The sequence below is a fragment of the Sceloporus occidentalis genome, unplaced genomic scaffold (assembly GCF_023333645.1).
Source record: "Sceloporus occidentalis isolate IW3139 unplaced genomic scaffold, rSceOcc1.0.p SCAF_128, whole genome shotgun sequence".
NCBI classification, from domain to species: Eukaryota; Metazoa; Chordata; class Lepidosauria; order Squamata; family Phrynosomatidae; genus Sceloporus; species Sceloporus occidentalis.
Window position 1 is genome coordinate 2604987 of NW_028317108.1, and position 21429 is coordinate 2626415.

General features: G+C 40.9%; 1 protein-coding gene across 1 annotated transcript; it reads right to left on the reverse strand.

Moving 5' to 3' along the window:
* Nucleotides 1-607: 607 nt before the first annotated feature.
* Nucleotides 608-16753, reverse strand: LOC149281755 (EH domain-containing protein 1-like). The gene is made up of 5 exons (XM_089499023.1): nucleotides 16350-16753; nucleotides 8663-8760; nucleotides 2584-2996; nucleotides 1520-1684; nucleotides 608-1132 (listed from the first exon to the last, which is right to left on the reverse strand). Exons 1-5 carry the CDS (start codon nucleotides 16751-16753, stop codon nucleotides 608-610), a joined length of 1605 nt encoding a protein of 534 aa, XP_089355149.1.
* Between the last annotated feature and the right edge of the window lie 4676 nt (nucleotides 16754-21429).

Genomic DNA, 21429 nt, shown 5'->3' on the forward strand with positions numbered 1-21429 from the left:
AAATTCTTATGGCTACCTGCAGTACAAGCAAAGGAAGCCATGTGGAGTATCAAATAAGAACAATAAGGGTTTGAAAGCTTGTTGGATCTATACAAGATGGCCATTTTAACCTGCTTTCAAAACTAGGAAAGGCCAATTTAATAGCAAAGAGCATTTTTAACATCCAGGCATCAATTTAAGGTTTTGGAAACTGTATAAGGTCTTTTAAGTCAGGGTTTCTGGGGACAGCAGGGCAGCTCAAGAAATCTGTCTATCCAGTGAGCCCATGTTATCAAAGTTGGCACTATGGAGAGGACTTAACAGTGTAAGATTTAACTCTTATTAATCTTCATTTCTAGACCTATCTGTAATAAACCTTCTAGAGTCAAAATCACCCATAAGAGATACAGGTCTTCAGCTGTATCAATCCAATATTAATTTTGAATTCTTCACTTAACATACCTTTCACATTGCTTCTTCAAATAGTCCTGTTTTATTTATTTATAAAGCTGTGCTATAGGAATATACATACGTATAAATTTATTTTAAATTCACCCCACTATAACAGTTCTTTCAGGGAGATGTTTAATATTGAAAAAGTGGAACAAAGCTGTGTGTGTGTGTTGCTTCACTCGTTCCTCCTTTTAGATGGTGGTACAAGATGAGGGGGGAGGTCAGTTGGTAGCTCATGACCTTCTAATTTTACTTTAATTAGGTGATTAGCCAGTGCAAACTCCTCATCATCCAGGAGCCCATCTCGATCAACATCTGCCAGCTTCCAGATCTTGCCCAACACAGTGTTGGGTAGTTTAGACTTTACCATTTCCTTCTTGGCACTGGCACCTGTAATCTTCCCATTGACTGGTGACAGCGTGTAGAATATCTCATCATATGTGGGCTTGTCCTTAGCCACTACCCATTCAACATCATCGATGCCTTCTCCTGCTCCCTCACCATAACCATGCCCAAAAGGCCCATTCATTGTACCCTCAAATGCACCACCCTTCACCACCTGGTTGGTCATCTGAGACTCTTCCTGCCTCACCATAACCATTAGTCGGGCAATGTCATTAGCCAACATGTCATCTACTGTGTCCAGCAACTTTGGTTTCAGGGACTGGAACTTTGCAAAGTCCTGCGTAATCAGCAGCTCCTGCAAATACAAATGTATATATTAATGTAGTTCATTTGGGTAAGCAATACTGTAAGTTGTGGCTAGCACACGAGTTGCTACAGGAAATAAACACACTAACCCATGGATTTGACAACATGACCGGAATACCAATATCTAATCTGTGCTTAATGTGTTATATTGAACCTGGATACATTTGTTTAATTACTTTGGTAATGTAATCTATAGTTAGTAATGTAGCGCAATCTGACTGATTTAGTACATCTGTGTATCCTTACCCATCAGTGGCATTATGGACCAGCCATAGGCCAACCCAAAAATCTCCTGGCTGAGTATATAATGTGCAATACCAGCATTGACAAATATGTAAGCAATATTTTAAATAATAATTAAAACTGGTCTTCTTACCTGCATCTTCTTCAGGTTAGGGAAGTCTCCAGGGGAGATTTGATGCTCTTTTTCTATCTTTATGTAAATATCAGCCAAATTGTGTATCAGCTCCTTCTTCTTATTCTCCTTTCCAAAGACATTTGGCATTTCTTTTTTTAAAGCACTTATAATGTAGGCATGGACCTTAATGAGTAAACAGAGATACAGAAAATCCAAAATGTGAGCTTCTGCTTTATAAATAACAGATTTAATTACAAAACGTAATCCACACAAAGTGTGGTACAGTTTATATCTGTTATTGACCTTTTAGGGAAATATTAGAGTATTGTTTCACTCATCAGCTGCCAATACTAGATTTTACATGTATTGTAAGAAGTGCTGTGTAAGTTGTTAGCGCAATATAAATACAAGATAACAAAATAGCATCAGATTAGTTACAAAAATTACAGTTTACAGATTAGTTAAAAATACTGCTTTTTTATATATATATATACATAAAACAGAACTGGAAAGCGGGGAAAGCTATTTAGCCCATCTTGCACGTTTTTTTCCTGCATTAAACCCACACACCAATATCAAATATTCATTGGTTTCGTTTTAGATTCAGGATAGTCATACTCATGTTTAAATTCACTTATTGTGTTCCTTCTCCTCGAAGACTAATCCACTTATCTACCACTCTTTTCAGACAAAAACATTTTTATATAATATGTTTTTAGGCAGCTGCATCTCTGTTATTTTGGCAAAGCCTAGACACACGCCCTGATTCCTCATCATACTGCCTGTGGTAAATACACTAAAGTCTAAAGAGGAACAGGATAATAAACGTTTATGGAGAAACTGTCTGCATTATTGTTGCCATAAAGAATCAGGTTAGTGTGTTGTCTGAGCAAGGAAAGTCACATGATGGTAAGCAATGGCTGCCTCCAAGTCTGCAGATAAAGGAGGTTTGGACAAATTGTTTTCCCTTAATGCTAAAGGCCATTACTGTATACAGAACTATAATCTATATAAGACAAGTTACAGAGGGAAAAAAAGCATGTGCACATATTTTGCAATACAGGAACATCCAGATACTTTACCTTAGCTAGCCTTGCTCGCTTAATTAGGTCATTCAGCTTGCGTAGAGCTGCGTTTCTAGGTAGAGACTGGATATCCTTGAATAAGTCCTGTTCTTCTGCTTCAAATAGTTTGCGATTGTCAGGAATTAGTAAAGGATGTGACCAGAACGAACCAATATAAACCCGCACCACCTCAGGAGTGTTAATGATCTTTCCAAGAGACCACATTAGGGCCCCATACACCCTCATTAATTGTTGGGTCTCGATCTGGTCAGCCTTATTCAGCACAACACGGATTTTGTCCTCATGGTTTTTAAGGGCTTTGATGACTTCTGAAAATTCATCAGAAATGTCCAGCTTGTGAGCATCGAAGAGTAGAATGATGCGATCCACCCTCTCGGCAAACCACTCCAGCACTGCTGCAAAGTCATAACCTGAGAAAGCAGAAGACCATTACACACTATAGTCCAAATGCACATTGCAGCATCTAGCAGAGAAGAGCTTACCACTTTAAAAAGTGAAGGTGTTAAGACATAGAACTCCCTGTCGCAACATTTTTAAGGATATCTTTAAATAAAAACTATACAATTTAAATAAAGGAATAAAAAGCTCCAATCCAGCAAAAGGTACTGTAGGTCTTGCTATTTGTAATGACTTTTTGATAAGGTGTATTAAAAATTCTTGATAAATTCTATGTTTGTGCATTGTACGGCAACTTCAAATATTACATGAAAGGCAAATTTAAAAAGCATGCTAAAACTCATGTTGGAGAGGACTGTAAAATTAAAAATGCAGCACGTCTCTCTTCCTGTTTACAGAAATCTCCGTTGTAAAAAGTTGTATATATAGTAATTTTATAATGTACTTAAAGGTTCCTCACATGCCCTTAAACATATTTAAAAAGCTAGTGCTCGTGACATGGAAAATTCTTGGAAATCGGAGCAGGGTACCAACTGCACAAAGCAAAGTAATCACATGGCATCAAATATCCTTAGGTAAAGCTTTACATAAAGTGCTTCTTTAAGGTCAAGCTGGTACTCTACTCGGTGTCTAAAGTCCAGCTCGTAGAAAGGGGATAATTCTAGCGAACACTGGATGTTCTGCATGTAAATCACACTGGGAAAAACAGGACCTAAGAAACACCCGTGTTTAACTTCAAGTCGCCTGGCTTTTCTGTTTAAAGTAACAAAAACCTATTTGGCATACATTGCTAGATACCCTTTTGACAATATAAGTATGCCTTGTACAGGAAAATATCACGGGAGCCACCTTTAAAGGCAAATACAAGGCTCTAAAATGAAAAACATTAAGGTCCCATGAATAAGGGGGAAAAGTTTGTGGGGGGGGGAATCAACTGCATAAGTGGGGCAGGAGGTTAACACCTTTTCTTAATGTTGGACAAGTGTCAGCACACCAATAGAGCAAGTCACCTTCCGTATCTCACTTCATAGAGATACCTTCAAATACATTCCGCACCAACAATGAGTCGCATAATGTAACGATAGCCCAAATGAAAGCTCTTAGACAAATTATCTATCAAAGAAGGTTAGCTTCAGTCTTCTACTGCCTCGCACGATAAATCGACAGTGGATTTAGAATTCCAACATAATTATTAAACACCAATAGCGACAGTATCTCAGCACACTGAGAATACATGTTCCCCATATTTAGGGAGTGGAGGGCTTTTCACAGGGCACAATTATTGATGACCACTTTTCCAGATCGCATCATGGAAAAGGGTGTGTTCTGATTAACTTCATGAGATCAATAACAACTCATTTGCCATCATAACTTCAGTTGTAACATAATCCAACCTATAAAGTACTGCAGTAATGACCCTTTAATGCATTAAATCAATTCAATGTTTGCGCCATTAAGTAGGTACTATTTTAGACACACGCTTATGGGAAAAACAGCCTGGACTATTCACACATACCAAAAATCCCATCTCTATTCCAAGGAAGCCAATCATTTTGTATTAACCTTCAGATAAGGCCAGCACTGTACACAGGAATGCAATACTGAATCTAAGGAAGCTCCCTTAATAGTTAAAGGGAAACTACCCCATTACCTTGGGGACTTGTCCATCCCCTAGATCGCTCAAACTCTAGCTGTTGTCACAACCACCAGAATTGTTGGAAAAAAAGTAGTTAAAGTTCAGGAGTCAAATTCAGCGGGCCATATTAGGCAATAACCATTACAGTTTCTATTTGGGAAGAAATCTAGTTAAAGGGGTAAATGTACATTTGCTTAACACATAACAAAACAACCCCTCCAAAACACTCCTGTAGTTAATGGTAAGTGGTGTTCTTTGAGTTTGGTGTATTAGACTGGGCCGGCCTTTCATTGCAGGCATATAAAACAGTGTGTGTGTGTTTGAGGGCCATCAATGTCACAGTAAGGGGTCTTAAGAACAGTCCTCTAGAAACAGCAATAAGGCTCAGGAACACCGACTTGTAGAAAACAGTGATTTATCGGCAACTGCTCAAATAACACTAAAACAAAAAAAACAACCTAGCTCCCAATTGGAGCCCTCTCTAGCTATACTATGCTAGCCCAGACACCCACTAACTAGACCTCCCAACCAGACTTAGCTACCCCAGGCATCACACAAAAAGGTCCAGGCAGGTTTTGCCACACTTGGCTCAGGGACAGTCTTCAGGGCCTCTCCTTGCCCTGGGAGCACAGGGGAACTTCCTCTTCCCACAACAGTCTCCCTGATCATCAGGCTCCAGGGGGTTTTAATGCCCAGCAACTGTGCCTTATGCAAGCCCCATAGGAATCCTGGACCGTACCCTGCAGACTTCTAGTCTCTTGGAAAAGCTGGCATGGGGGAATGGAGCATTGGCCCACCATGGTCTCCAATTGCTCCACCCCAGGGGTGTAAGACATATGTAAGACTTGCATGTGCTAGTAAAATGCCTTGCTAATGTATATAAGTTATACTGACCTGGAATGGTGCTATTTATCTCAATGCCAACTCATATAATAGGATAGAAATTTAAGTTAAAACATAAGCTTCAACTATACAACCGGCTAGCACAATGTTTATATAAAAAGTCACCAACCTACAAATTGACAATGCCATTTTACAATGACAGGTGTGCTTTAATTCTAAAGATTTTGACAAACTTTTTATTGTGCTTTTGTGTACTTAATCTAAGAGAGGAGTTGTCTGTTATTTTCCCCCCAGTTATTGTTCATTTGCTAAAACATTTAAGCCCCCTAACTTTCCCCATACCAGATTACACGGGTTCCTTATCCAACATGGGCTAGATGACAGTTTATAGAGTCAACACAGAGGGACACCAACATCTACATTTCAGGTGTGTCTGTATTTGGGTGTGGTGTGGCAGAGCCTGTCCTGGTGTGTGTGTTTGGGTGTCAGTGTGGCAGAGCCTGTCCTTGCGTGTGTGTGTGTGTGTGTGTGTTTGGGTGTCAGTGTGGCAGAGCCTGTCCTGACGTGTGTGTGTTTGGCCACTAAATTGAGGTTTCAGGCGTCCCGTACATGATGACTTTTTTAGTGCATTGATGCACTCCCAATCCCATCACATATGATTCTATTTTCTACTATCTGCTGAGCACTGATGTTCTCTTTATCCAGTACACATGGATGCAGAGGAGTTAAGATTCTGTCTATTTTGTCTATTTCCATAAAAAGGCCCACCAAAATCCTTAGCACCAGGGCAATGATGCTCTTAATCCTGCCCTGGCACCCTTGCCTTGCTCCTTAATTTAATCTTCATGCAAAACATTAGCCAAACACAGCCCATTCTAATTCTTACTGCTGGTAACAGCGTGAGGAAAGCACAAATCAGATCAAAAACTGACTGACCATAAATCAAAAGTACACTACTTTAGGGTGAGTGTTCCAGGAACAGAGGTTATCAGAGGGAACACTCCATGCCTTTAATAAGCAGGCTGATCCTCTTCCCCTCATAACTCTGGCATTACATAAACCTCCTCCCTGCCATGCATTCAATTTCGTTTAGTTAAGAACAAAGCACAATTTTCAAAACAGGGGTGTCCCAGCGTTCACATAACACAATAGCAGACCTGCTCCACGTCGACTCCCGTTTCCTGCTCAATCACAATGCTGTGGAGCACAGTAATAAAACTGCTATCACTAATGCTTGTTACCTAGCGAACTATGCAAACAAAATCCCAATTTACAAAAAGCTATATGTATATTAATACCATGGCAGTGCAATAACACAATAGACCTAACCACCTAACCAGACACAAGTTAAAGACTTAGCTAAAGACACAGAAGCCTGGTACGTACAACTTAGTTTTCATGTGGAAAAACCTCAGATGAATCTACTTGGTCCTCCTTTTCCCAAGTCAGACATATGGGCTTTGTCGCCATATACCATCGACACAACCTCTTACAAATCTAGGAAAATGGCAATTTTACAATCAAATCATCGAGCGATTACAGCTTTGTTCAAAGACACTTCCTGCCTATTGGACAAAGGTTACTAGGGCTTTATCTTCTCCGGTACACTCCTTCCGGCATAAAGGAATTGCTGAGTACACATGTAATGGGAACAAATACAGGAACAAGTGATCAAGTACTAGTTGGCCACTGGAAATTCTAGGGTTATGAAGTTATTGTGCTTGCACATGTATTCAAAACACCTGCTTCTTTAGTGAATAAAAAGCTGTGCCATTAGTTTGATGTTTTATACACCCAGTCCAGAAAACCTGTACCACCTGAACACCATTAAGTGTGACCTAACATCTGGAGATATTGATGTGAACATAAGCTGCGGGGTATTGCCATACTCAGCGGTGTTGCTGGACAAAAATGTAGCAGTTGACATTTTGTGAAAGATATACTAAATTTAAAAAAAACTTTTAAAGAGTTTTGCTTTCAACATTAACTCACTTTTTGAACACACACACACACACAGCACTGTACAAAAGTTTTAGGCAAATACGATCATTTAACATGCAAAGTGAGTAAACAGAAGAAAAATACAATCAACATTTGGTGTGAAGACCCTTGGTTAGCTGAGCATCACAGGAGCCAGTACAGGACTAGTGATGACGATCCTGGCAATTTAAGGCCAGCGGCCGTCTGATGATGCAAGTGCGGCCTACGGCTGGATACGCACGGCCGCCTGCTACAGCACCCAGTTTCCCTAGTGTGTCAGATGGCCAGTCTAGGTTTGATGGGAGCCGTTCTAGAACATGGAAGGGGTAGCACGGCTTTTGCATGCTCAACCTAATATTTAATAGGTTCATTAAATATACAGAAGATTCCTATGAAAGCAATCACAAGAGGCTTGTCTAAAATATTACTCTAATATACACTGTGTATACAAAGCAAGCCATATTTCTAAATAATTTATACAAAGATCTTCAACTGGGCAGCGCCTGGTACGGCAGTTATCTTAGGCATGCTGGGGAGGAGTGAAAGATTCCTTTTTTGGGATGAAATCCCCTGAGATTCGTTATTTTAGCATTTTTAGTTCACTACCAACTTTCCCACAAAAAAAAAAACTGAAAGAATATGCATACACTGTAGCTTTTACCTGTATTTGACGATCCCTAGGATTATAATGAAATTACTGGATACAGTTACCTCATTTTGAGAGGGGTTTACACATCTTTAGAAACATGTCTGCCACTTTAGCTGATACTGCTCATCAAGAGAGCAGCGTGAAAGCCTACTATCTTGAATTACATATTAAATTACATATACTTTGATCCAAGTGTCCGGTTACTGGAGGAGAGCATTTTCCCCATATGCCCCCCCCCCCCCATCATGCCATATCACTCAACTCTCAAATCCAGATGAGGGGACTTTGACACTTAAAATATCAATGTGTACCTTTACCATTTGATGATACAGTAAAAAACAACTGCCTATGATACCATCGACTTGCTGACTGCTCTGAACAGTAATTGAGGTTGGACTTCCTATAAGCCTTTAATATAGAGTTTAGAAGCTTGGGGGCCATCAGACACAAGGAACCCAGCCAATCTCTCTGAAAATACAAACTTTCAGATGCTGTGAATAGCAATCATTTGGTGTGGTGGAGAGGAAGGAAAAAAAACAAAACAAAAAAAAACAAAAAAAAAAACAACTTACCTCTACTAATTCGTTGCTTCTCCCCGGACAGGATACCTGGAGTGTCTATAATGCTAATACTCTCCAACACAGGGTTAGGCATCTGCGCACACATAAACCTGACAATGAAAAATAAAATTTGTTACATTCAATCGTAAAAATAAAGTATATTAAAGGGTATGTCACATAAAAACATTCTTCTTTGAGCATTAAACACAGTGGAATATGTGAACATTAAATAAAAGCAAGTTCATTCTCTGTATGTCCCCACTGTAGGCAGTCGTTATATTTTGGGTCATACCAAGGTGATTTTTTTTTTTAATCAGTCATTCATTAATAAGAGGGTATCACTGTTATTAAGACATTGTATATTTGCCTATGTAAAAATGTACAGTGAAACAGGAGACGCCACCCTTGCATCTTAGAGGTTACGGTAAATAACTAGTAAATGGTATCTATAGAAACATGTTTTAGCTATGCCCAGTTACTTAGGTGGCAAATAAAGGGGCATGAGCTCTGTATGCCAAAAGGGGACAGTCTACCAACCATAAATGCATATGAAGTAGGGCTGAAACAACTAATCGATAAAATCGATAATTAAAATCGTTGACAACGATTTTCATTATCGATTAGTCGAATCGATTTTTATCGATTATAAAAAGTTTTTTTCAGCGCAAATGCTCTGAAAAACTCCTCTCCTTATATAATCCGACCTCAAACAGAGATCGGATTATAACACTAGAATCCAGATCTCCCGCAACGCTGCAGGGGACATTGATTCCCCTCACTGTCGGCCGGTGGGTGCCTGTGCGTATCGCACAGAAAACTTCCGTCTCTCCCATCCACTTCCATACACCCCTCTGACTCCTCCCCCCTCCCACACACCACTCTGCCTCCCTCCCGACTCCCTGGCATTTTGTGAACCTCCGTTACTGACAGGTACTTTAACTGCAGCTTCATAGAAGCCTCAGCGTAAGTGAAGGTGAGTAATGGAGGCTGTCTGTGCGCATCGTGCAGATCCCCACCGGCTGACAGAGAATCGAGGTCTCCTGCAGAGGATCATCCTCTCTGTCAGCCGGTGGGGGTCTACATCGCACAGACAGCCTCCGTTACTGCCCTTCACTCACGCTGAGGCTTCTATGAAGCTGCAGTGAAAGTGCCTGTCAGCAACGGAGGTTTACAAAACACCAGGGAGTCATGAGAAAGGCAGAGTTGTGTATGGGAGAGGGGGAGGAGTGAGAGTGGTGTATGGGAGGGGGGAGGAGTCAGGGGTGTATGGGAGCCATACACCACTCTGCCTCTCTACCCGGCTCCCTGGTGTCTTGTGAACCTCCATTGTTGACAGGAGGCAGAGTGGTGCATGGGAGGAGGGAAGGAGGCAGAGTGGTGAATGGGAGGGGGGGAAGGAGGCAGAGTGGTGAACGGGAGGGGGGGGGAAGGAGGCAGAGTGGTGAACGGGAGGGGGGGAGGAGGCAGAGTGGTGTATGGGAGGGGGGAAGGAGGCAGAGTGGTGTATGGGAGGGGGGAGGAGGCAGAGTGGTGTATGGGAGGGGGGAGGAGGCAGAGTGGTGTATGGGTGAGTTATAGTGGTGTATGGGGGGGGTATAATGAATTTCAGGGTAGCAGAGTGGTGTATGGGGGTGTAATGAATTTCAGGGTGGCAGAATGGCATATCTGGGGGAGTTAGAGTGGTGTATAGGGGGAGGTAGAGTGGTTTATGGGGGGTATAATGAATTTCAGAGTGGCATATCTGGGGGAGGCAGAGTGGTGAATTAGTAAGTATAATGAATTTCAGGGTGGTGCAAGGCATTTATGGGGGGGCGGAGTGGCATATCAGGGTGCACAGTGGCATATAGGGAGGTATAAGGCATAAATGGGGGCTAATGGCATATTGAAAGTGATGAGGCATATAGGGGGTATAAGGCATATCGATATTAGGCATATCAGGGGGGCATAAGACATATCTGGGGGTAAAAGGTATATCAGGGGGCTCAGTTGCATATCACTGGCATATAAGGAGTATAAGGCATACCGGGGGCACAGTGGAATCTCTGGCATATAGGAGGTATTAGGCATATCTGGGGGCAGAGTGGCAAGCTGGGGGTCAGATGTGCATAACTGGGGGCAGTTTGGTAAATAAAAAAATATAAACAAGGCTTTTTATTAAATATGAAAAATAGTTAACATGAATTAATATTTACTAATAACTTTGTATTAAAACCTAGTTTGAGAAACACTGTGTTTGGGTTCTTGTAGCTTTTATTATGTCAGTAAAATAAGAAGGTGAATAGAGAGAGGCCACTGCAATAAAGAGATGAAAGTGTAAATTGTACGTTTTTTATTACATTATTTAAAATTTAAAAAAATTGCATTTTTTAATCCGATTAATCAAAAAAATAATTGGCCAACTAATCGATTATTAAAATAATCGTTAGTTGCAGCCCTAACATGAAGTATGTATTACAATTGTTTTCCTGCACAAAACAAGTACCTACTAAAGATAGTGCAGCTTAGTATCCTCACTGTTCCTCAGTTTGAGCACTAGATGAAGCACCCATGTAAGTTAATACAAGCCTTTCCTGAGTACGAGCAGAAGGGGGGGGTCACTGGATCCCCCAGAAAGCTTAAGTGAACCAGCACTGGAGCTGGCTGGTACCGAGTATCCACACATGCGAATTGCTAAGCAGGAGGTTTATTTCATGGAACACATCTCCTGCAGGGCAGAGAGACTGTGGGGAAAATAGAGCCAACATATCTGATGGATCCCGCTATGCATTCGTACATAAAAAAAATAAGGTGACACAAAATCATAATATCCATATGATGGATGAAGTGTACCTTTACATCATACTACAAAAAGGCACGTAGAGTATCATGCAAGAAAAAAAACTTGAAGAGGACATCATTTATATGGACATCATCAAGGCTTCTGCTCTCTTTATTTGCATACCACAAATTCTCTGCTGAAACAACAGCTGATTCCTGTAATAACAAGACTGATCTAACCATAAATGCCCCTTTTGCATCTGTCTTTTGGGGCAGCTGAACAATCACTTGCTAACATTTCCACCTGTTTAATTTTTTTATATATAGATCACAAATGGATCCATTATATGGGTTAACCCTTAGGGTGAAAATTACACAAGACCTGTGGTCTTAACGTGTAAGAATAATTATTATCTAGGCATTTTTCGAAAAAAAAAAAAGTTAGAGTCGAGTAGTTTTACAAATTTAAAATTATTTTGTTACACTGGGAACATGAAATGCAGTGTACATAAAAGTATCATGCTCTGAACAAAAAACGTACAGCTTATTCAGCAAATAAACCAAATTTGCTTTTCAAAACTTTCAAAAAAAATTTGTTGCAACTGGAACAAGGTCTGTATATGTTAAGAATATTTCAACTATACATGAAAACAGGTAACCCCCTCTTTCCCTCAAACACAACAAAAATGAAAAAAATATTAACACAAAAAAACAAAAGATGTCCTCTAATCCTCCTACATGAATTGGGCTGGGAGACCGATCACAATCACCTAATCAGATTAGCACACACTCCATTTTGTTTCAATTGTTCCGAAAAAAAGGGCCCTATCTTTCTGGGTTTTTTTTCCATCTCCATCTATTACATCATCATATAGACACATATTAAGAGTTTGGTTTCTAACTCTAAGTTGTTTATTGAACCTAAATAAAATTATAGTATAAGGATGAAATCTGTCCAAGCCCTGAAAGGTGTACAATCTCTTCACGCAGCGAGTGGTCAGTGGTCTGTAAAGTAAGGAGGTACAGAACCGTACCTGCAGCATCTACAATATTACCAGATCATACAAAAATGCAAATAATTAACTGCATTAATGCATCTGCTTTAGGCACTTAAAAAGGCTGTGCTGCAAATAAGCTGTGTTGGCTCTGATCCTCACCAATGATTCACGCATACCTCTTAAGGGTGGGATAGCTCGATGGAAAAAAAAAAAAATACATTTAAAGGATGAAGGAAAGTTCATCTCATAACATGCTTCTCTACACTGTTTGCCTGACCCTAAAAAAGTCCCCAAAAAGCCAGGTTTGTCAATCAACTATACAACGATCAGCTTACAGGCATAATGATCTCCAGCCTGTCTCATAATTACACGAGTCCAAGAGTGTCCAAGGAATTCCCAATCTTACCATAAAAATATGTGCCACTCAATGGGATTAGAAATTTATAATACTTCTCCAAGTAAAAAAATACAGCACACCAGAATAATGAAGGAGATGGAACAGTATTTTCTAGGCTGAGTACTAGATGTATACTGTGATACATGGAGGCAAGGGCAATAGTAACTCAACATTAGGTTTACATTTAACCAAAACAATTCTCTATGCCAGGGTTTTACATAAAAAAAAAAACCCCACTGTCACGCACATTTCATAGAGCTACAGAACTTGCATGGCTATGAAGATATTTAGGCAGAATAGTAGGTACCCTGTGTGCTACACTATATGGCTAGAAACTGATATTTTGTACCAAGAATGGATATATTTCTAAGAGAAAGAGAAAGGAAGAAAATTCAAATTTTGTACTCCACTTATGATCGGTGGAAGGACTTGTTGCAGTCAACTATTTTTTTGTTTTAACTGGTTTATATTTAACACATTGTAACAAAAAAATTCCATGCCCCCTTGGTTTTCTGCAGGTCTGCCTTCAGGTGTGTTACTTATTTACACACCAAACCCAGTTTGAGACTGTTTGTTTAGTATACACTGAAATAGATGACTGCGCATTCCTATACATGCAGGAAAGATGTAACCTTCACCTGGCTGCACACAGGTATGCCAACGGACACACAAGCCGTTAAGGCATCTGACGGAGTGGTCCCTATGTTTTGTGGCATCCCCCTTGATAATGCAGAGGGAGTCTGCAGAATCCCCCCTGTGCATTCGCCCCTTATTGTACCTCCCCATTTGCCATGCTGGAGATGTTTGGCTGAACATATCTCCTGCCAGTAAGTAGTAGTGCAGGCTTGACACGGGTTGAGAGTGGGGGGGTCTAATGAGAGCATTCCCATAGCCAATCAGTAACTTAAAAAGTTGGCCTATAGCGGGGCTGGTTCGCTGCAGCACCCCTAAATAGTAAGTATGTTTTCTGGTTTAACAAATCCATATTAAAAGTACTTTTATTTACTGTTCAGCAGCCTGCGTAGGACACCGGATTGCCCAAAACACAGCCCTCATCAGTCAAGCTTCTTCAGTAACACTTCATACTTATTTGAAGAGCCACAGAATTCTAGTATATATTTGATTGACTCCAGAAAGGTGATGTCTTTCTTTTGCTTTCAGTTAACCAGTATTGACCAGATAACTAAAAATCAGAAAACGTACTAATAAACCGCACTTACCAACATTTGAAACCCTTTTTAAAAAAGGAATAATTCCATGCACACAGCCCATGCAGATACTGGCATGAGAAAGGGGACCATGTAATCAGCATACCTGGAAACTCTCCGGACCTGATCCGAAGATTGCCGGATGAAGCACCGCTTCTCCGGTTCAAGAGCCGAATCCTCGGGAGCAGGCTCTTGACACGCCCCACTAAGTTCCCAGGTATGCTAATGAGTAAATTCATGATCTATAGGACACATTTAAATGCAAGTGAAAGCATCTGGACTGATGACTGCAAAATAATCTGTAGGGATTCCAGGAACTCTAAAGTGAAACTCCCAAGCATAAGACATTTTGGAGATCCCCCTCATTTACAAAATTTTTACACAATGAAATGTGCCAGTACGTTGTCCTAAAAAAAAACCAACAAAGTTCCTTTACTTCAAGGTTAGGGAACATTAGAGAACATCCGATTTGCATTTTAAAATCAGATAAGCTGGCCTGGGCCCGTAACCTGATAAAGGCTCACAGATTTCAAAACTACCCCACAAAATGATACATACATATATTTATAACGGATCATTCTACAATTTTCCCATCAGCCTCTTCTAAGACATGCCAGAAGCAAAGTTATGCATATCTTACACAACCTTTGCCAGTTTTGGTTAGGCATTCTTCTACAGAATACCCATACCTGGAAATTCTCTGGATCTCGCCCGGACACTCCCCTTTTCCGGGTCACTACAGGGAATCTCTGGGTCGTGGGAGTGGCGTTGCGGCACACCCCACACCCTGCCCACTTCCCCTCCAACAATCGGGTGTGTCAGGACGTCACCGTGGACCTCTTACCCGCATTCGGAAAGGGTGGCCACCGGGTAGCCGGAGCCAGAATGTTCCCAGGTATGTAGATACCACCAATGAGAAAAATATACAAATTTACATTCAGCATCATGCAGAGTACATTGTGTAAAAACCTTCTCTCTTTCAGTCTCATTTATTTATACAATGTTATAATGTCCCCTCTAAGATGCCATTTTTCTAGCATATATAGATGCATCATTTTTAGTCATAAGTAAGACCTTCCTATACCCTTATTCATTTTGTCGCCATCCTTTACACCTTTTTCTAGTTCCATAATATCCTTGCTCCGCATATTCCAGGTAGGGTCTTAGTAATCACTTATAAAGAGGCAAGATGATATGCCCCTCCCATGACTTCATATCCCGTTTTATACATGCCGATGTCCTTTGCAACTGCTGACTGGCATTGTGCACTGTTACTAAGTCTGTTGTCTACAATTATTCCTAAAACCTTAGTAGTTTTTCCAAGTACATCCACAGATCACCACAGCCAACTTCAGACACTAAGGGCCAGAACAGACATCAGAATCATGAAACTAGAACTGACACAAATGCAGACACATTTTTCTACTTTGTGACTTGTGCGGTGTCAATATTGACACCATAAGAAGGGAATGTCTAACCTTTCCAGCTGCTCAAATCATGAAGACCAGACTGACATTAGACAGCTCATTCCACATGCTGACTAACTCTCTCGCCTAGTAATGACTAATACATTGTGAATTCCTTATCATTAAACACGCCTGAAATGGACAGGTACTGCTTATAAAGTGTGACTTTGTAACAGCTCCAGGAATTAGGTTGCAATAAACCCCTATTTCATTAAGTCGCAAGCACAATTTTACACTTGCGACACCTTAACACATAAGCTGCAGCGCTAGTGCTCATCGTTAACTCCCCACAGAAGATGAATTAAGTATTTTAAATATGTAGAGAAGCCTCATCGAGGGGAGATGGCACCGGGGAAAGGACTCTTCTTCTCGTGTCCCTAGATGGTAAAGCATGCAAAAGGTTTATAACTCCAAAAGGTTCGTGAGATAATCATACAGAAGGTGTATTGGATGCTCACAGGGCTTTAAAGCCTCTTTTTAATCTCCAATACCAGCTCTGCAGCAATATAAGCACACGGACTTTGGCTCCTATGCTATTCATTAAGGGGATGTGGGATAGATATTAACAGGGACACTAATCTAAGATATAAACAACCATCTAAGGAGAATAACAAAAGTAGGGACCATGATGACACAATTTTGCAACCTAAATGACTACATCTCTATGGTAAAATTGCGGTTTAAAGGTAGTGGGGCATTTAACTAGGGTTGGAATAAAACATAATACAAGGACTGGTAGTAACTCTGATAAACAAACACTGTCACGCCTTGTGTGTATTACCGGCTCACAGTGGGGTGCATAAATGTTAATAGTGGAATGACACCCGCGAGTGGGAGACTACGGGGTACCGGTTTAGACAAAAACAGTTATACCTATTGAGGAAGGCATTTCCGAACGCGCTCAGCTTCCTGAAGGGTTTTTTGGGATCCACCACGAGTGCGTTACCGGGCACTACCCCCTCCACCGGGCCGTGCATTACTGCGATGAAGGAGTCCGTGGTGGGCTCAGGCCCGATCCTCATGCCGGGGAAGTCCTGTTCCATGAGGTGGCGAATGAAGGTGGTCTTCCCCGTGCTGTACTGGCCCACCAGCAGCACCATGGGCTTGTTACTGAAATCTGCATCTTCCAAAGCCGGTGAGTGGAATTCGTGGAAGCGGTAACTTTCTTCCAGGGGCAACAACTTTTGTGTGTACAACTTACGGAGCCCATCGGACACGGTCTGGAACAGCTCCGGGTCCTTCTTTCTCCGGGCATCGCTACTCACCCAGCTAAACATGATGTAGAGCCCACTGACGTCACTGATTCAAACCAACTACACCGACTGAAGCAGAAAACCGGTGTAACGGATCCGGCTCGAGCTGACGAGCTACCGCTAGCTGGGCGTGGCGCACTTGTGGCAGTCGAGCACGCGCTGTGGAAGTGGTGAGCGTGCACCAACGCGCGCTCCCGGGGTGTAGGGTGAACTGTGTGTCTGTACAGCGAAGTGTAAGCAGGTCAGGGGCAATAGTTCAGGCCTTCCCTCGGAGTATGTTCAGTCATTGCTGTGACTGTACCTCGTTTTATTAACTGCCTACTCCCGAGCTGTGACGGGTGATCTGGGTTCCCTCTTTTTAAATGTCGTAATAGGGCTTGTAAAGCAGCGAGTTACACGCCTATACCATACAGGTTGAGGGGAGGATTGTGGAGATACAAGGGGAAAGGGATTTCCTCACACATGAATCATTCACATAGCTGAGGGCGATATGACTGAGATTGCAGTAACTAATGATTAGTAATCCCCAAAGAATCTACCAGCAAATAGTTTTGCTTATGAGTGTGAGTGAACACCATGTTGCGGATACATCTGTTTGTCACTGGATTGCTTCACAGCCATTTGGCTAAGCTGTGAGCAGGGCTCTCTCCACGTAATCTATCGGTTTGTCTTAGTCTGTCAGTTCTAGTCTTGTCATACCCCTTGTATATATGTATCGGAAGAGGCGCTGCATAAATTAAAGATAATAAGTGTTTACCTGTGAGAGAGGGAAAGCTGGGTCCTCTGGCCTTGAAAGTGTTTGGACGAACAGCTAAGTCACGGCCATTAGGCGGTGAGGTGCGCGCACGCTGGCCTCTATAATTTTATTAGGTGTCGCCGGCCACTTTGAATGTTGGTCTGTGTGTGAAAGGTGGCACCTCTATAAATTATAACATGCGTACCCGCAGGTTGTCCTTGGTACTCCTCACAGTACTATTGAAACAAGAGTAATGGATATAGGTAGGGAAGTGCAGGGTAAAACAATCTAAAATGCAGTCCTTTCCAATGATAAGAAGTGATGGCTCACAAAGTGAGCTACAGCAGCATAAAAGCAAAGGCAATCCACAAGGAGTCCACTGGTAAGTGATGATGTGAATGGATGAAGATAACAATGAGGATAGAGGATTGCTTCCATGAGGGCATGATAAGCATGAGGGAGCATAAACAGTCAGCAAGCATACTGATTTCATCGTGTCTATCATCTGTCTGTTCCCCTTCTTATTTGTCTACTTCTTCCTTGTAGGATACAGGGGAACCTGGGTTTTTTCCAGAGGCTCTGGTTCACTAAGGGGAAACTGGGTTACAGGAACAGCATTGGACCACACTCCCACTCCCTCATTAAAAAGAGTGTTCTCCCATGACATTGGTGGGTTTACTGATGTAGGTGGGCCCCCCTACCGACCGGTTGCCAAATACTCTAGGTACGTCCATGTCTACACAACCCGGCTTTTTGAAGAGATTCCACGCTACTTATCTAGATAAACTTGGAAACTTTTGGCCTTTTGCCAGGCCTCGCAGTGGGGCCAGGACCCTGAAACAGGCAAGCTGCCCGCTCACGCAGAGGTCCCAGGCAATGAGTACTCGCCAGGAGGATGGTGGATCTCTGCCAGTACCATCTACATGCGCAATGGTGCTGCACATCAGGAGGCAGGGCATACAATATGCAGCTTTAAAAATCCATAAATACAGTTCCTAGTCATCCTGTTGTGGTCCTGTCATGCTTCGTTTGCCATTAGACTTCTGTTAATTTGAGATTCATCCCTTGGCTCTCCTTCGTAGTGATTCTGCTTTAGTTTGATCTACCTGGCTTGTATGACTACCCAGCTTTGTCTGACCGTCCATTCTGTTAACCCCTGACATCCTGTGTCATCTGCCTGAGACTCTGCACTGTTTGGAAGTCCTTGTCCCCTTAGCTTGGGGCTCAACCCCTTGTTAGACATTTCAGGGCTGAAGAACCTCTGCAGTAAGTGCTCAACAGTGACAGCGGTTGTGACGTTACCACTTGAATATTTTTTATTTTAACCCCCCGCCCCCCCCCGTAAATGATGATTTTGTGTTACTACCAATTTTCGGTCTATGTTTACAAAAATACACTTTAATCTACTCATATTTAAACAAATATATCCATGCAAACCTCTCTCACACATTTTGGTAGTTTTATAAGATAAAATAATATGAGAGTATGTATATATATATATATATATATATATATATATATATATATATTAGTTTTTCTTGTATTGTTTATCCACTTAACCTATGTACCTTAACCTCCTTTCCTATAAATATGTATTCTTACCTAGGGTAACTGATTAAAATATCTGTAGACTACTGTACATATTATACAACTGCACTTATTGTAACCTCCTTTTCTTCTACTGTATGCTTTAAAGATCTAGTTACACCTATAAGGACTTAATAAATAAAAATATACATACATATATAAATACATTACAGTGTAGGCAACTGACTAGTGTGTCTTATGGGAAGTTCTCACCCTGGAATGGTGTTAGAGAAGGCACCCAAAGGCACGACTTTTATGACAAAAGGGTGTTTCCATGTATGTGTAGCAGATAAGAGTAATTAACATAAAATATTTAACATTGTATAATTTTTTTTTCTAAGGAAGAAACTATAGTATATGCAATAATCAATGAGGTAGGCACGTAACAGTCATCTTGTTCTTGATAAAGTCCCTTCATACTGCATAGTTATCTGTAGCCCTAATTTCCTGATCACAGTGTTATCTGTGCTCATAAGAGACCACTTCTGTACATACTATACAGGGTCTCTAGTTTAATTGTCAATTGGAAATAGTGCAGGACTTCATGTATCCTCAACATGACCAGTAATCTTTGTGTTTTAAAACAATTGTCTTTTAATATTTTTGGTTTCATGTCGTGCTGTGTACATTAATAACAGAAAATGTCACATTACAAAAACTGCTCTTTGAGTCAGTGAAAATGGATATAGCTGTACTGGTAAAAGAATATGGAGCTTATAGCTGAGGTTGATGCCTTTTTTTGGGGCAAGCATTGAAAAACATGGAGAGTGACAAAAGTTTCGGGGTTTCAGAGGTCTCGTCTGTCTGAGGTTCCAAAAACACATGCGATTTAGCATCTTTGCTTCATCTTTAACTCTCATTCTCTGACTCACAATGATATAGAAGGTATTTTTTTCTAACAAAGGTACTTCATCAAATAATACAAATGGAGCTAAGAACTTATTTTCAGAAAATCATTTCTCCTTTCTGGTTTCTGAAATTAGTGTGGTCACACTATTTACCACTTCCTTATTTAATCCATAGTCCTCTTTTAGTAAAATGTGACCATACGTATAATGTGGTGAAGTTCCTTGTTACAAGAAACCAAATTTATTGACAAAAAACTTATGAGGAAGTAAACTATACAGGATTATTCTTTTTATCCATATGGTCTATTTTATGCTTGTAAGATCTGAAGTTGTTTTGGTGACATTACCCTGTTGCATACTGCATACCTTCTCTTTCTTATGGGCAAACAAGGTGACCATAAGACCCATTGTTGTGGCTTTAGTTACTTGTGGCAATTTGACATCACAATGTTATGTTTTATATTTCCATGCTTTTATGGGTATGGACCCTGCTAAAAGATTGTTTTTCCTTCAAGACACACAAAAGTGAAGGGGGATCAGTGGCAGAATTCCACAAGTGTCTCATTAAGTTAATTTCTGAAATTGGTTTTTAAGACATATTCAAAAGAATGATTTTCTCTGCAGCAACTGAACTTTGCATTATGAAGGCTAACCCAGGAGTTCTTGCACTAGAAGCCTGCCAAGACTGGCCGTTTATAGTGTATAGTGAGTTGGTGAGTGGAAAGTACAACTTTCCAGTTTAGTGAAAAACCCCTAACCAGATTCAGCAGACTGAGGGCACAACTAGACTCATGCATTCAACATCTTCCCACATATATGTAATCAAAACTGTTGGTATGTAGAACAGCATCATATTTTTCTTCTACAGAGGTTAATCTCAACTACAACTTTTAAATGATCACATTACACTATCTTTAGCCATTATTTTATTTTTTTTTATTTCTAAGATGGTAAGATGAGGTTAGTAATATTAGTCTGAATTTTTAAAAGTGAGCAAAATACCTTTTTATTAAACTAACATTTAGTTTAGGAGCGCTAACCTCCCTTTATGTCTAGATACTTTGGGCATGAAGTGTACAACCCACAATCCCTCCAATGCTAAGAAAACTATACCCACAGACTAACTCTCCATTCTGACCATGTCCCGCAAATGGGCCAAAAACCATTTCGAATTTATTTTCCGTTTTTGCCCATTCGTTTTCAAACAACAAATCCCGTTTCCTGCAATCCTCCAATCAGGGGAGAGGATGTCACCAGAAAATTCACATTGAGTTTTCTTAGGGCCAAATGGTGGAGCTTCTGGTGATGTTCTGTACCCTGACCCTCCAATTTGTTAGAAGTTTGCTGGGAGGTCATGTCTATGGAGATGGGGCGAAGAAAGAACAAGAAGATGAAGCACAAGAAAATGCGAGACACGGAAGTGGAGCTGCGAGACAAATAAGCGGAGCTTAGAGCGTGAGAAAGTGAATGTGAGACAATGTGTGAGATGATATAGACCAGAGTGTAAGAGTGGGAGAGTAAATATTCAA